This window comes from Siniperca chuatsi, linkage group LG7 (genome assembly GCF_020085105.1).
Source record: "Siniperca chuatsi isolate FFG_IHB_CAS linkage group LG7, ASM2008510v1, whole genome shotgun sequence".
In the NCBI taxonomy this organism is placed as follows: Eukaryota; Metazoa; Chordata; class Actinopteri; order Centrarchiformes; family Sinipercidae; genus Siniperca; species Siniperca chuatsi.
The window spans coordinates 9,753,091-9,767,512 of record NC_058048.1 but is presented as its reverse complement, the minus strand read 5'-3'; the positions used below and the strand labels follow the sequence as shown (position 1 = coordinate 9,767,512).

The following is a 14,422-nucleotide window of genomic DNA, read 5'->3' as shown; positions in this document are numbered from 1 at the left end:
TAGAAATTAAGTTTACTGACTGATCCTTTCAGTTGAGATAAATGGTCATGGAAATTTTGCTCCTCACTTTCCTCTTCTCCTGTGGGAAGGTGTACTCTGGCTTCTGCATAGATTAAGTGTTGTTTGAAACTGTTCAAATCTACTTTAGAGTGATAAAAAATGTTCACAGCAGCCCACTTCCTGCACACAGCCTTGTCATAAGTTATGAAAAAAAAAGAAAAGTAGTGGGAATGTTTTATTACCATAAAAATGTATATTTATATTTATATTTATGTCCTAACTAGCATTTTTATATAGATGACACCTACAGGCATTGTCTGGCAAATTGATTTAAAATAAATCTATTCCAAGTGTGTGTGGCCATAAAAGTGGCTACCCATGTAATTCTGCATTATTCCAGTTTCTCATTTTCCTCTCCATTTCTGGGGATATGCTATCTTAGCTCCTGCTTTGTTCAAATGTTGTTTGGGTGGGTGTCCCTAAAAGGGTTTCGGTGTCTCAGACTTTGCACTCTCTTTTTTCATCCCACCTGATGCATCACAAGGACACTTGGTATTGCCATACACTCTCATGGCTTCCCCTACCACTGCTATGCTGATGATACCCAGCTATTCTTGTTGTTTACCACAATCCAACACGCTTCACTGCTTGTGTGGCCCATATCTCGTGGACGTCAAGGCACCACCAAAACCAGGCCTCTACCTGGACAAGACTGAGCTTGTGTTCGTTCAGGGGAAAGATCTGTCCATCACCACTGATGATACTGAGGTGATGCCGACTGGGGAGGCAAGGAACCAGAGTGTAACCCAGGATGACAAATAAGGAAAACAAAATAAAACAAAGGACATCATTCTCAGCAAACATCACAGACCAGATGCTCATGCAGGCGTGTAGAAATGAGATAAAAAGGATTTTGTAATAATCTGCCTATAGTGTAATAAAAATGGTGAGCAAATCATATATTAACTTTTTGCGCAGAATCTAACAAGTTATTACATTTTATGCAAGAAGGACAGATGGACTTTTGACTTGTTGTAATGGCTTTAATAACCAACACACTAGTCCCATAAAAGTACTCTGATGTTTTTGAATGCAAACACAGGTCCCCAGGATTCTCTGGCACCTGACAAGAGAAAGTCACCCTTGCATCATAACCCAGAATCACACCATAAGCAAAAGCTGGTTTGTAGACACAACACGATTTATTGTTGCTATGCTGCCGGTCATGGTTACATGGGGCACAACACATTGCATTACATTAGAGATCTTCAATCTTATTAACTTAGTGAGGTCTACAGGGTGCAAACATTTCTTTACTGCCTGTGCCTTTTATGGAGCAGGCTAAAAAAAGGGATTCAGTTCACAGAAATCAGCAAATAGGACCAGTAGATGAGCTTCACTGCTTCTAATGACAGCATCATCTGTCACTGTCATTTAAGGGCTCAGGGAGAAGAAGGCTTGAATCACTCAAGGTATCCCCAGATGGCAGAAACTGAGCTTACAGTACAGTGAGAGCCTTGTTCTCCATGTGCTTATGGCAAATCTGAGACAGGAATATGGAAAATAAACGTAGAGACAGTGGCTGTGATGAAAATGAAAAAAAATAGTCTACAGAAATCTTGGTTGCTCAACAGAATAAGGCATACAGCATATTTTGGTATTATGAATTTGAAATCTATGCTTTCTGAGGCATGGTATGACCTCTTTATTCACTCTTTTTCTAATGTAATTTGCCCATTGTGTCATCTGAAAGCGCAAGAGTTCATTTAAAATAAGACAACAAAAGTGTTCTTGTGATATTTGTACTGTCAATCACAAAAACTGCACAAAACCTGTATACAAAATAGACACTCCCATTACTGTGACTGTGCTGACGAGTGGATTTTGGAGCTCTTTTGTCCTACTCAGAGTATTCACTTATGAATATCATTTAGACAGGAAAAAAATAATTCTGAGGCATTATGAAACCATCCACTTCTGGCAGTAGTTTTACATTGTTTTGTATGGTCATTACCCAAGCCTCTGTATTACGAGCAGACAGGGAGAGGGAGAAAGAGAGAATTGACCTCTTGATAACGTGGGTGGGCATTACCACATCGAGAGGTGGTTGACAGGTACAAAAAGCTTCAGCTTACTCCAAAAAAGTTGATTGGATATTGAAAAAGTGACAACACACTATTATGTAAGGGCACATTACAAGCAAAAAAAAAACATTTTCCCATAAGAGTGCAATATGCCGCGCAATTATACATAGCAGCTCTGAATCTATTTCAGAGAGAAAGAGAGAGGCAGAGGCAAAGAAAGATGAAAAAAAACAATGTTTGCCTCAAGCTGACAATATTTGCATGCACACAGACTTTTATTTATCTGTATATAACAATAACAGTAAGATCCTGCGTAGCATGGCAGAGCCCATCATCACTCTTCTGCAAACATTCGTCCGGATTTACAGTCAACACAATCTGATGAGTGAAGCGCTCCCATGTGTCAGAACAAATACTCTTTGTGTGCCATAAAGGAACAAGAAACATAAGGGACTGTCTCTGTTGTACCCTGCTGGTGTCACCATATCAGTCACGTGTAAATGTAGTACAAATAGAAAAACTATTCAGTGGTAAAAGAAAATAAATATTCAGGAATGAGGTGAATAAGGTGCAATTTCTCTGAAAATGTGCTTGCCTATGGTGAGATTTATGATAGCTGTTCTGCTGTCTGATGTGATGAGCTGTAATGAGCAGTGGTATTGTGTAAAACTAGATATGATAGATAAATATATCTTTATATATAATTAATAATGAGTGCAAATTGAACATTATCTATCTCTCTGTTTCCAGAGTGAGGAGGAGGTAGCATCTGTCCTGCAATAAGTTAGCTCATAATGTGCTCCAGTAGCTCTTGTGTTATTTTATTGACTATTGTGGAGGTTGAAAGTCTAAACATTGGATGCACTATTATAGTTGATGTCTTGGATTCTCTACTCTTACATGTATGTCTGGTTTCATTGGGGGTAAAAAGGCTGTCTCTTTACTGCATAGAGGAAGTCTTCATCTAAAAGTTATATAAGGTTGCCCAAGCCCCAGTATTGCCCTAGCTCCAGTGACCACATTATTAAGATCTGGCAACAAACAATAAAAATTGTACAAATAAATAGGTATATTCAGACCATGGCAATCAAATCCCATATCGCCCTAATAAAACTTAATATTTACAGCTAAGTCAAAGGTTTTCTGCACTCCTTACAACTCATTCATTCATTTCTTCATTCATTGATTGTTTGTTTTGCTTTCATCTGTATGGTTAACAGTACTACCCACTCCCACTCATTTGTGCACTTTACACTCTGTCAATCGGTATGTTACACTGTTGTGAAGAGAAAGAAATTTGTCCTTACATGTGGTGAAATATACTTGAAAACTCTGAAAACCTATTTTCTCAATTAGCTTCTTACTATGTGCGATGGGTGCCTACATGAGCACAACATTTCTGCCAAAGTCTGAACAGTTTTGATTGCTTCATATGAGAGATTTCTTAATTTCTCTGCACTCTTCTCACTGGTTTGAAGTGGGCAGGGCTGAGTTGAAAAACAGGATGTCCCCTATTTCCATGCACCAATCCGCACTGAGCAACATTTGAATCAAAATCTGAACGCAGACAGTTATGAGAGAGGAGTTTTGAATAAACTTATAGTCCCATTAGCGACCGATGTAAGCTAACCGTTAGCAACCTTATTTTCCATCTTTAATAACAACAAAAAGGTGTACAATGGTGAACAAAATGCCAGGTGGCGTAAACAGAACAGTAAAAAGAAAATAGAGAAGAAGAATCTTTGCCATTGTGACTGACTAGCACTAGCCCAACCAACTTAGCAGTAAGTTAGCGGTTAGCTCGCCAGTATTACTTTCTGCTGGGACCAGCCCTTAAATGTGAATTCACAACTGACACAAAATGACAAGTGCACTTGCCACTTGGATTGTTCACAAGTGTCTTTTGACACTCAAAACATATTAGCAAATTATTACAACCACTTTAACAGTGTAAAATACCAACAAAATAGGTGAAAAGGGTGAGAAATAATCACAAGAGTGATAGGGTGGTGTTTCCTCAGTGAGAATGTGATTTCCCCTAGGTATGTGGGTGGAGACAGGAGCAATCAATCTCAGGCTAGCAGATCACTGATAGCTCTATTACAGCTTAAATTAAATAATAAAGGATAAAGTAAACAATGTGAAGTAAATAACATTTTATCTCTTTAAACAATTTCATGGTTTTAGTCAGCTCTTATGAGCTATTCATGAATGTATCTTTTTAACCTTATTACAGACCATGAATTTACTTTTACTCAGTTTTTAACTTGAAACAGATTGAGTATATTATCTTTTAACTTGTCACACAACCTTATATTGTCAGTTAAATCTGATCAAAGCACCTACACCATCCTGGTGAAGCAGATTAGTTGAGTTTTGAGTTGCCTTGTGTGTTTTGTTTTTTCTCCTGAACTTTGTTGATTATTTAGTCATGAATATTTAGTGTTATAGAGATATAGTCAAGATTTGAAAAGTTTTCAGGGGCTTTAACAATGAAGGCCTTATTCCGCTTTGGAGTCTGTTCATGCCGTGAGTTAGATTTTTGTTTCTTTGTCTCTAGTCCTGTTCATCATTCTAGGGGACATGGACTCTATGCCCACACCCCACAAACATACACACACACCTGCCTGTACATCCACTTTGCCACTGTAGTGTGAAGTTGCCTGGTACTGCATTTAGGTCATACAGCATGTTTGACGTCCTTTACCATCTCCAGTGACACAAAATAAAATAAAATACTGGGTCTTGTGTTATAGAGGAACAGTACACACTGCCACGTCCAGACAACCCGTCCTAGAGGACAAGCAGACAGATGTACCAACAGACTGACAGACAGAGTGGTGCCAGGATAAAACTCCACCCACTTTGGCACAACAGAGGGAGGACAGGATTGTCAAGTCACACTCCATGTGTAGAGTAGGATAACCGTCTTATATGGCTTAGCAATACAAACAACGTGGAAATCTGCACATAGAGCCAGAACAAATCAGCACAGCCAAACACACATAAAACATATACAGTGTAATTTGTATTCCGTACTGCATCTGCAGGTCATTGAGAAAGGGGCTACTTCTGTGGTTAGGAAAACAGCTCAATCTATTTTCTAACCTCCAACCCATATTCTGAGATGGTTGGGGCTCAGACTATATCATCTGCTTGTGTCACTGCCATCAGACAAATTATTGCATATTCATTCATTGTTGCTTAAGTCATGTCTTATCCCATGTTTCTACCAGAGCTGTAGACTTAACATTTGGACCTGAATCAGTAAGACTTGACTTAAATTTAATGAAAAACATATGTATTTAATCCTTGGGTCTATAACCCTGTGGCTGAATAAAGAAAATCAATGAACTGAATAAAAAAGAACTGATTTAAGCGCTGGTTTCTGCTGTTAGGTATGGATGATCATAAAATTGTTTAGAATTTTTCCAAAATACTGAAGATAATTGGCTCTGCATACATGCTCATTTTGTTGGCCACACCACTGCACAAATATATGATGCAGGTTCTTGGGAAAAGTTTGCAGTAGTAACAAGTGTGCAGTTATTTAGTTGTTGTGAATAAATCATTGTCTATTCTGAAGCTGTGTGGTATGTAATATATGCCACCTTTTGGTTAGCTATGGGCCACTTGAGAAAAGTAGGCACATATTTATTGGGCCCAACTGGTCATCTCTGAAAGAGCTGTAGGTATTAGATTACTATTTGAGTAGCAAGTATATCAGGTGCAAATGTATGTACATCTGTGTTTTCATGTTGCCCAAATTTAAAGCACAAGCATTTTTATTTTACTGTAAGTCCAGAGCTCTAATCATTCAAACCCAAATTTACATCTCAGCAGCCTATTTACACTGAAAGCACAATGGTGTGTCATTTTAATGAGTTCACAGCAAAAACAAATACTGAGCTAACATAAAATGTTCCTTTGGCTGCCTGCGAGGAAACAATGATGCCGCGTTAGCCTTTAAATCAGCTGAGTTGGCTGACCTTTTGGGCTCTGCAACAGATACGTGGAACCACTTAGCATAAAGTGTTATGAATTATTCTGGGGCTTTTTTCAGTTGGTTTCTATTTTTGACAGACGTCCTCTTCAGTTACAGAAGAAAACTGTGCATTACATGCTGCTTTTTTTCAGCCCAAAGGTTCTCTGTAGGGAGGAATGGATGGAAATCATACTGAAAATCCAATGTCACATGGAGGCAGCACCCACTTGAGAGTCAGGGAAAGAAGCTTTATGAAGGAAAAAGCAGAACTAGCAAAACTCACACTGGAGAAAAGCGGCTTATTTTTTTTTTTTTTTACTCCCTCACTCTTCTTATTTCCTACTCATTCTCCCAGTTCCCATGGTAGTTGTGTTTGCATGAGCACCTGACTCATGGCAGCTCTCTGGGCTGTGGGGGAGTTATCAGTGAGCCAAGCCAGATGCCCTCTCTCTAGGTAGCTGGCTACATACAATACTGTACGTTTTCTGCCTCTTCCCACACAAACTGTCCGCTGGGTTCCTTGCTGACACACCGGGGAGCTACATAGTGTCTTTTCATTTCTTTTTTTTCCCTTTTTTTTAACAATGCTGAGAAAAAGGTGTCTTGACTAGATCGTTGTGTACCTGACATCATCAGGTCAACGACTCGAATGACTCGAGTGTTCCAGCTCCTGATCCCACTCACCTGCATAAGAGATGTGGGGTTTTTTTCCCCTCACTTTCAATGCATTTTAATTTTTCAACATGTTATAAAAATAAATACAAACATGTATTAGATATAGTATCACCACATTGATGTGCAGAGTCTGCAACATCGTGTCATCTATCAGAGGGTCATGACATCGAAGTAGAAAACAACTGTTTTAAAGTAAGATGTTGCACTGGCAGGCTGAGAGCACTGTGCAGAAAGCAGATGGTGTAATGAGATATACTGTAACGATCACACGGGCAGAGCTTCTGCCTGCATGAGGCTGCACTTACACAGTGGCACAGCAATCATCACGGACCATGTGTTTTTCTATTAAATTTCTGAGTTCTAAAATTACAACCAAAGCATTCAGGGTCATAGTGTACTGGGGTTCTGCCTGAAAGTTCAAAGCTATGCATTTCAAATGAATCGTATTGTTTAGTGCAGCCATGGGCTCATTTGGTACACCATAACATGCAAAATTGGGCTTGTAGGGCTCAGTTGGTGCACCACGGTGTGATCAGTGCCAGGGTTAAAAGTTTAATTCGCACAGGCGCTACCCAGGCTAAAAATACATATAGACCTACACTCACTGTACCGTAAAGATGTTTTGGTTAACAGCACTGTACATAACGTGTTCCTTCTGTAGCATACTGAAGCACACTCTGAACTTGGGGGTTCAAAGGTTTGCTTACAGTACAATAGATTCTGACCTGATTTTCAGTTGTCATATAAACAGCCCGCAGACTCACACAAATCCTGTTCAATTATGTAACTCCCTGTTGTGTAAGGGAAGTGAACACAGCCCATCAAGCATGACATGATAGGGCTCTTTCTTTAACTTCCTCTGTGTTGTTGGGAAAACAAATGCATATCAATAATCTAATTTCACCCCTAATGAACATTTACATTGTGTTCATATATCAGAGCACAAACCTGTGGAACAATGTGGAAGTTGTGCTTATGTGGCATTTTAAACATGTTTGAATGCATGAGGACGGGGTGAAAAAGGATGGTCTTACAGTGTGAGACAATACCCCCTCCAAACATAATGGATGGTTCTCAAAACTGAAATGATGAGCTTTAAATGTGCTGAAAAGGATGTTTTGTTTTCTGTCTGACTGGATTTCAGTGGCAATAAAATCCATTAGCACCAACAATTGACAGTTCTAGTGAACTGAATATGAGGGTAGGCGTATGATTGTGGTCTTTACCCTGCTGCAAACAGGATAGCCCTCTGTATCAGCAATATGCAGGCAAAACACACAGATTTAGGCAGGACAGAACACACACAGCTGAGCTAATCTACAATAGCAGTCTTAGTACTTGGTAGTAAAAACATCCCTTCATAGCTGTGCCATGAGTTCTGCTAGTATACCAGCAGAAGCTGGCACAGTACATCTTACTTACAGTACAAAGGTACCTTTCTTATAGTCTGACCTTGAGGAGAACATCTACATCATTATTCAAAAAAATACAACACTGCACTCAAGTGTGCATCACTTGAGATTTTACCGTAAATAAAAGAACACAGTCACACACCAGAATATCGGGAGTGTGGCATATTACGTAAGCTAGTATTATTAGTAGTAGCCTAGTAGTAATTGCTGTAGCAGTAGTATTATTACAGCATTTACTGTACACCCCTATGATTGAAAGCACAACAAATGTCTACTGTCACCCTGATATTCTGATCTCAGTTGATGAACTGCTGATGTACCAGCATATGAATAAGCTTACTTCATAAATGCCAAGGGCACAACTCCATTCATGTTAACACTAAAAGAGGGTACAGAGAGTAGAAACCATCATTAACATCTGTTGCTAGCAAATGTATGTTAGTCAATGTCAATTATGAGCATTGTGCATACATTTTCTGGTCTTCCAGATGTTCATACTGTACATGTGTCCCCTAACACATGTGCTAGTTTGTTGTTACCATTATCCCAGGCACTTTAAGATGGGCTGCTGCATGATTGCACCATGTGCAGTGCAGTAGCGAACCTAATGTATAATATGCATGCAATAGAGGCTCTCTGCCATCTAGTGGTGAACCCTGATATTAAAATGAATGCCAAACAGCTCAGTGCAGGTTCACTCAGGTCAACTAATGCAAGTGTAGTGATTTCCATATAGTAGATACATGAGCCTGTTCGATAATTCATGTGAGCATAAATAAATTGACAAATATATGAATTATATGGATGTTAAATGAGAATCAAATGAAATTCATTTTGATTTCCTCTTCATTAAAAATGTATTTCATTCTGTACAATAACAAAATATCCAGTGGATTGTTTCTGAAAAAAAAAAGAATAAGTTTAAAGCAAAATACAAGTAGTATTTTCAGTCCAAGAAATCTAAAAGAAAAGTTAAATTAATCCAGCTGTGTAAATCAGGTTTGAAATCAATCAATTTTCCTTTCATTTAAACAAAATTACATTGAAAGTGAAATCCCCATAGATTCTAACGCACCTGTTTACTGTAAAACAGATTTTTATATTCAGACTTAATAAAAGTGAAAATGAATCTTAAACACCCCCTCCCCCCAAAAAAAGCACATTTGAGCTACACATGGCCCTAAAAGCAACATCAAAGCATTGGAATTATCCAAAATCTGTTGTAATTTGTTTACTGGAACTGGGTTATCGCAAACAGACAACTGGGTCACCACATGAATAGTAAGTGTCCTGCAAACTAACTTAAGTTAGTTAAGTCGTGATTCAAAACCCATTAAAGTCCCAAACCTTTAAACATTAAGCAAAATGCTGAGCCATGTTACCAATGTTATTGTATTTGACAAATAGAAGGAAGGCTGTTTAAAAAACAGTTAAATCACTTTTCATGCCTGTCAGTTTTACAGAATATAAGGTGCCAGGGAGATACACATTCTTCAGAGCTCGATCTGTGACACCCATATCACCAAATGATGACATAATGCACCAGCAAAATGTCTTATCCCACTGCAGAAGGCACATTAAGATCTGATTTGGGTCGGATGACCCGCACCAAATTCAAATACGATTTGGCATACAATAATTTTTTTGGATTAAATCAAACCAGAAAAGTATGTGTATCGTAAATGTGGGTGCAGGTACAAAATGGCTCCTGAATCCTCCAGTCTTTTTAAGGCTTCTCCTTCATGATTGAGGTCATGGTAGGAATTCTGCAACAGAGAGAAGGAGGAGCATCAGTATTCAGAGAAATGAATGATTTTCCAGCGTGCATGTTAAAACACAGATTATATTTTAAGTACTGTAGATGACTGTTACCCACCTTCATAGATTTCATGGTGTCATATCCATAGTAATGGATAGGGTGCCTCTGGCTCTTTGAGTTGGGGTATCCAAAACCAGCAATGTGGACCACATCACAGTAGTTGAGAGCAACAAACACAGCGAGGATACCCGTGGTAGGATGCACTGGCTTCTGTGACAAACAAAACTTAATGACAGCTCACTGCAATGATTCTATGTCCCCTGACAAACTTTTTAAAGCCCCTATGTGTAGGATTTGAAAATTTCAGACATATGCAACACATAGTAGCACCAAAAAAAGACACACAGATACCCCAAAAAAATAGGCTGAAGTAACACAATAACTGCAAAATTTCACTGGGATTTTGTTGTTTTTCTACAAAAAAAAAACTAAAACAAAAAAAACATGCCATCTGAATCACAAAAATTCTACTCATAGGGGCTTTAACATATTGAAAACTACAGAGAGATTAAGCAGTGTCTGTGACGAGTACGGTGCAAATAAAAGGGGTGCTAAAATCTACATGCACTCAACATGACCTTTGCTAGACAAATAAAAGAGGTTATGAAACGAGAATTTATGTAAAAATGCAAAATGCTAATTGTGCATCTGTTGTATAGTGGAAGCTAGAGTTGAGTGTGGCAGGAATACAACGACTTAACTACAGTCTCTCATTTAACCACTAGATGGAAATAGAGGGCAACAGAAACCGCTGCCCTCGACCTTTACTTGCAAAGCTCTTGTTCCTACAGAGGTTGAATGCACTTACTGCAAGTCACTTTGAAACAAATTGTTATGTAACGTAAAATATGTAATGTCATGTAAGCTTCTAGCAAAACAAAACAACCTCAACATTTTAAAAGGAATATTCTGAAATGTGCAATAGTGGGATCAGACTTGCCAGGTGGACCTATTCAAATTATTCAAATTTTATCTCAAACAAAGATAATCCTCATATTTTATTTTCAACCACTTACTAAACCCTCACCCATCTGTAGACACTTTCACATTGCAGTTTCAGAGACAAGGTAAACAACATTAGGTAAAATATACACTTTACTGCTTTAATGTAGTCACTGCTGATTTGTTCAACTTATCTTCTCTAAAGGTCTTGATTGCTTGACAGAAGAGTTTGTGCACTTAAGTAAGTCTCACCCTGCAAACTGCCCGTTTTCCAGCAGCTTATGTTAAACCCTTAGTACGGCCTTTTCTGAAGAAAAGCACTCTTGATGACAACTTCAGGCTAATTTCCCACTTCATGTTTTTATGCAAAATAATTGAGAAATAATTGAGGGTTTATCTTCAGCATTCTATTTTTGAAAATTTAAGAGGGCTCTTGGCACAGAGGCCAACTATGGTATCATTGCCATGGTCACAACGCACAATGCACTTTTTACAGGCCATCCTACAAATTTTTCGATTGGATACTTACCAAAACCAAATACATTGAGTGCTCAAATCACCCCAATTAAATCCCTTTGTTGGCTGCATGTAAGCAATATAGAACTGGTCCATCCATACATTCAGCTGACTGATTCATTGTTGCTTGCTCCAGGACTAAAGCCCACGCTGATGCTGCATTTGTTACATATTAAAAGTAAAAGTAAAAAAAATACAACTAAATGCACCAGTGATGACTGTCAAGGTGAAGGGATCAATTCAATGTTGTTAAAATAATAAACATGCCAAAGTCAATTAACTCAAGGTCTAAAAGAGATTGTATACAAATCACAGGTCATCCTGGTAACTACCTCGGTTTGATTCCAGCTGGGGACTTTCGTTGAATGTCTTCCCTCTCAGCCTGTTACCAATGTTCAATGTCTGTCTGTCAAAATGCTTGTTTTCTATTGAAAAGAAAATGGTAATGTCCTGTGTAGCCTTACACAAAAGAAATCTTTGTGCTAAAAATAGTGCTAAAACAAATTTTCCTGCGTGTCACTTGTGATATGCCTTTGCTGAAAACAGAAAAAAATAAAAGGGACATTATCTTACCCCGCTGACATCTTAAAACTAATGTGAGATTTAATGAGTTGAGACACGCTTGTTGTATTGTCCCTGGCGGTCTCACTGTGCACAGAGATTCCCCTGTGTTGTTTGCCATTTCTCATGAATCTGTCAATGATTATCCATGTTCACAGAGGCAAGAAGAAGAATCACTTCCACATGACTGCGAGACAGAAGAAACTCTTTCCATCCCTCTCCAAAATTCTGCACACTTTCCCAACCTTTTCATATTTCTCTCCTCTACAGCTTTCCATGTTATCATCAAGTTTCCTTTGAGAGCTTTGGCTGCAAGGAAATGTCTATTGCAAGTACCAGTGTTTATGATGGCCTACCTCCCACATTACCTATAGCCAAGGTTTACTGATTGCCTAAACTATTGATTTTTACTAAAACTACTGACTACAGATTTAGATAAAATGATGTATAGAAATTATTTACATATTAATATCATCTTATTGGTTTTTAGACACTACCCATGGAAATCCCCAGCTTCAAAGAAAGTGGCCATTGATACTATCTGTACCCAAATAACAGAGCAGCAGGTTCTCCAAAGCAAATTTATACCTTGTCTTACTTTTTCATACTTTTTTGTTACCTTTAGACAGAGCCATGCTAGCTCTTCCCCTGTTTCCAGTCTTTATGCTAAGCTAAGCTAACCAGCTGCAGCTTCATATTTAGTTAACTGATATGAGAGTGGTATCAATCTTCTTATCTAATTCTCGAAAGGAAAGCAAATGAGCATATTTCCCAAAAAAGTTTTCTCAAATGTACAACTCTTCAGCAACAGCTGTCAGAAGATACTTCTGGTTTCCCTGATAGGAAACAAGTGAAAGACTGTGCGTGTTGCTAGGCTTAACTGCACTCATTACTAAATTTACTAACACAGAGGTCTGTCTATACAAATGTGAGCTCTACTGCAGTGATAGATTGTGATCTGACCACATTAGCCTTGAAAAGAAACTGAAACAGCCTCTTTCCTCTCTTAAACATTACACCAGATTAATTTGCTATTGCACTGAGCATGACAGTCTTTTTTCTTTAATTCAGAAACTGATGAGCACCCCGCAAAGGGACACAGCTGACATTCTGTGTGTATAAGCCTCATGCGGTCGCCAGCAGACAGGCGAACACCCGAGCTCTGCAGCGGACCGCCGCATAGTTTGGACGCAGGCCCATGGAGCCTTGGTGAGAGGGGGGCGAGGGGGGCTACATACTGTAACCACGGGCAAGCCGGACTTTCAAGAGCTCAACACAAGGCTGTGTTTTGGGGAGACGAGTGTGAACATGAGAGTTATGTCTGTACATGTGTGCTGGAGGTTTTAATATTTTTAAAAGCAAGAAAAATGTAACTGTCTGTAGGACTACATCCTTCTATCTTTCTCCTCCTCCTGCCCACCATCCTCTCCCACTGGCCCTTTCCATTCAGTCTGTGCAGATGGAGTGCAGAGCTCCTGTCAGGCGAGCCCACTGATCATCTGTAGGATCGCTGCCTTCCCAGTGCTCACTCTTCTCATGCACCAGCTAGTTGTGTTTGTACTGCAGTCCAAAAGGGTACCCCCTCAATCTTTGACAAAAAGGGCTCAGGAGAGGGGAACAAGCAGAACCAAAACAAAACTTGGCTCGGGCCCATGTCAGAGACGATCCCCAGCAAACACACAAGCTCCACATGGCAGATGGGACGCAACGGGCCAATAAAAGCTTCATTCTACGTGAGTAATAGTCCAAGTCAAATCTCAGGGTGTTTCAAAATCCAATCGCCTCCGCCAAAAAGGGAGTTTAGGTCCAATTTGTGAAACAACAGATCGATGGTATACTGCAAAAAAAGGTCACGCGTCATGTTTTCTCATTGCACAATCACTGGTCTTCAGTCATAGTTTCATGAGTTAGTTCATGGTTGTGTTTCCACTTTTGTTTGTTGTGTTTTGATGAAGTTACCTTGTCTTTCCTTTACAGATTCTGGTCTGGCATCATGACATGAAACAGTGGTTTCTCAGATGAAAAAGCGATTATCCAATGAGCGTGGTGGGGGGGACTAACGATTAGCCAATCAGCGCCACAGGCGGGACTAACACCACTGTCAAACTGTTAAGTGTTGTCAAGCTGTGCGCTGGAACCAAGGAGGAGTAATAACAATTGTGACCACTATAAACAGGATAGGCGTGGCAATCAAGTCTGTTCTAAATCAAAAGCAGCACAACATGGTAGTTTGTTTTTGCTTCGCTCCACTCTTAAAACCTCCGAAAAACCAGTATGTTGGCATGGCTGCACATCAGTGTCTACTTAAAACAACATTAGATTCAGGCAGATATTTTCTAGTGATTGTTTAGGGAAAATCGAATCCCCCTCCCCCACGGAAGTTGGTTAGAGTGGAGACAATGTCAGACTGAAGATGGAAATGGAGTGT

At 39.2% G+C, this 14,422-nt stretch overlaps 1 protein-coding gene across 4 annotated transcripts in view; it reads right to left on the bottom strand.

Moving 5' to 3' along the window:
* Positions 1-1,180: 1,180 nt before the first annotated feature.
* st3gal4 (ST3 beta-galactoside alpha-2,3-sialyltransferase 4) overlaps positions 1,181-14,422 on the bottom strand; it is a 33,037-nt gene continuing 19,795 nt past the window's right edge. For 3 of the 4 annotated variants that reach the window (XM_044203866.1, XM_044203867.1, XM_044203865.1), the window contains exons 11-12: positions 10,033-10,185; positions 1,181-9,922 (exon numbers count right to left, since the gene is read on the bottom strand). In XM_044203866.1, coding sequence (XP_044059801.1) covers positions 9,806-9,922; positions 10,033-10,185 — 270 coding nt within the window. In that variant the 3' untranslated portion in view covers positions 1,181-9,805. The remainder of the gene's footprint in view (positions 9,923-10,032; positions 10,186-14,422) is intronic. The other variant, XM_044203868.1, reaches the window with a different exon arrangement.